The following is a 1850-nucleotide window of genomic DNA, read 5'->3' as shown; positions in this document are numbered from 1 at the left end:
TAGAAATTGGATGTCAAATTAATGATATCTAGAAAACATTCAACTATCTATAAGTACGTCGATTGCCATTGCAAGCCTAACAAACAAGCATTACTAAATCACGAGAACAAAGCATGGAACAAAAGAACTTTTTTTCATGATCATACAACTCTTGAAACAGGATATAGATTAACAGATTTAGTTAGCATGATCATATATGCTTTCTTTCAAGTTGTTACAACATACAATTCTTGGAGTTCATATGTGTATATATATAAACATATAGAGAGAGGGAACAGAGATGGGTTGGCAGTAACAGAATAAGCATTGATTAAAATTTATAAACCATCAATTTTCATTTCTTTAAAAAAAAAAAAAAAAAATACAGTACAAAACCCTAAATCACAGAACCCTCATCTGTAACAGAAATAAGCATTGATTAAATTTTGTCAACCATCAATTTGCACTGCTTTTTTTTTTATTTTTAATTCCAATACAAATCAATCGATTGTTTAAAAAACCACAAAACCCTAATTTGTGCAAAAATCACAAAACCCTCAAACTGTTTAAAATCATTGGTGGAGTAAAAGACCTGTAGTGGACTGGAGATGTATCTTTGTGAACTAGACGTCATCGTTGCCAGTCTTCTTGGGCTTCCGATACTTCTCTTCGACGAGCTTCGCCATGAAAATTGCAGTGTTAGCGAGCCTCTGTACATTGGGAACGTTATAGTTCTGCGCGATGTATATTCCACAAACTGTGCCCATTACGAAGGAGAAACCGCTCCTTATTATTCCCATCGCAGAACAAATTGATCAGATTCCAAAACAAATTAGGGTTAGGGTTAGGGTTAGGGTTTTGAACAGATTGCAGGGCTTTCGTATATCTGTCTCCCTACCGCAATGATTTTTTAAAAAACTGCAATTATTGTTGACAAAATTCCTGGTTTCTTGTAATTCTGGAACAAGCTAGTAAAAAAAAACACCTGCCGCTAAAATCTTTGTATTCACAAAATTTTTATTTTCTTTTCTTTTCGAATTTTGTTAATAATGATGATTTATTATCCAATATAGTACTATGTTTACATATTTAATATTTATAGTCCTCTTGCGATTTTATTATAATAAATACAATATGTTTACATGAGATGTATCATAGAATTCATAAGAATCATCTCATACATAGAATTCATAAGAATCATCCCAAACAACTAAATAAAATGTCGAATTTAACGTGGCTGAGCCACGTCAGATTATCTTCTAAAAAGATAACTCATACCTCTTCCCTTCTCTCTCATCTCTTTCTCTAATTCTCGATTTTAATTTTGTATCCAATCTTATCTTTGATTTTGGTTTTGTCTCTCTTTTGATTTCGTAAAATTGAAGATAAAATGAAAAAAAATTAGATTTCTTCATGTCTTGCAAATACAGAATCACAAAACCAAAACAGAACAAAAAAGAAAAAGAAAAAAGAAAATAAAGGTTACAATTGTTGTTTCTCTCCTTTATATTAAAAATCAAATAGAAACTTTTAGAAGATTCACCCGTTTCTCTTCTTTGGATTAATGACAACTCTTGTGTGGATATTTACTTACCAAAAAAAAAAAAAATTTGCATAGTTTTCATCTGAAATTGGAAAGATTTATTATTGGAAGGTTTATGAATAGAGAAAAGTATGTAATCTTGAAAAAGGAGCTAAGGAAAAAGAATTTTGGATCTTGTCTCTAGAATACTTCCGATATGTGTATCTCAAGAGAGGAGATGTATAAGAAGAATTGGTGAAGAACCAGACACAAAGAGGAGAAAGAACGAAAAGGAAGAGAGAGAAAACGGAAAAACTAGGAAAGAAAAGATCAATGATAATGAAATTAT

At 31.0% G+C, this 1850-nt stretch overlaps 1 protein-coding gene across 1 annotated transcript; it reads right to left on the bottom strand.

Annotated features, from left to right (window-relative positions):
* Positions 1–308: 308 nt before the first annotated feature.
* On the bottom strand, positions 309–1005 carry LOC132268133 (uncharacterized). Its single transcript, XM_059768876.1, has one exon. The coding sequence runs from the start codon at positions 777–779 to the stop codon at positions 603–605; it is 177 nt and encodes a 58-aa protein (XP_059624859.1). The 5' UTR covers positions 780–1005; the 3' UTR covers positions 309–602.
* Positions 1006–1850: the final 845 nt, after the last annotated feature.

Source organism: Cornus florida, unplaced genomic scaffold (genome assembly GCF_030987335.1).
Source record: "Cornus florida cultivar Cherokee Brave unplaced genomic scaffold, ASM3098733v1 CherokeeBrave_3.0.0_Hap2_Chr08, whole genome shotgun sequence".
Lineage (NCBI taxonomy): Eukaryota > Viridiplantae > Streptophyta > Magnoliopsida > Cornales > Cornaceae > Cornus > Cornus florida.
This window is presented reverse-complemented; position numbering and strand designations above follow the sequence as displayed.

Bases quoted from the DNA above. Each gene is read 5' to 3' on its own strand.
- LOC132268133 (XM_059768876.1), bottom strand. From the start codon at position 779: ATGGGAATAATAAGGAGCGGTTTCTCCTTCGTAATGGGCACAGTTTGT.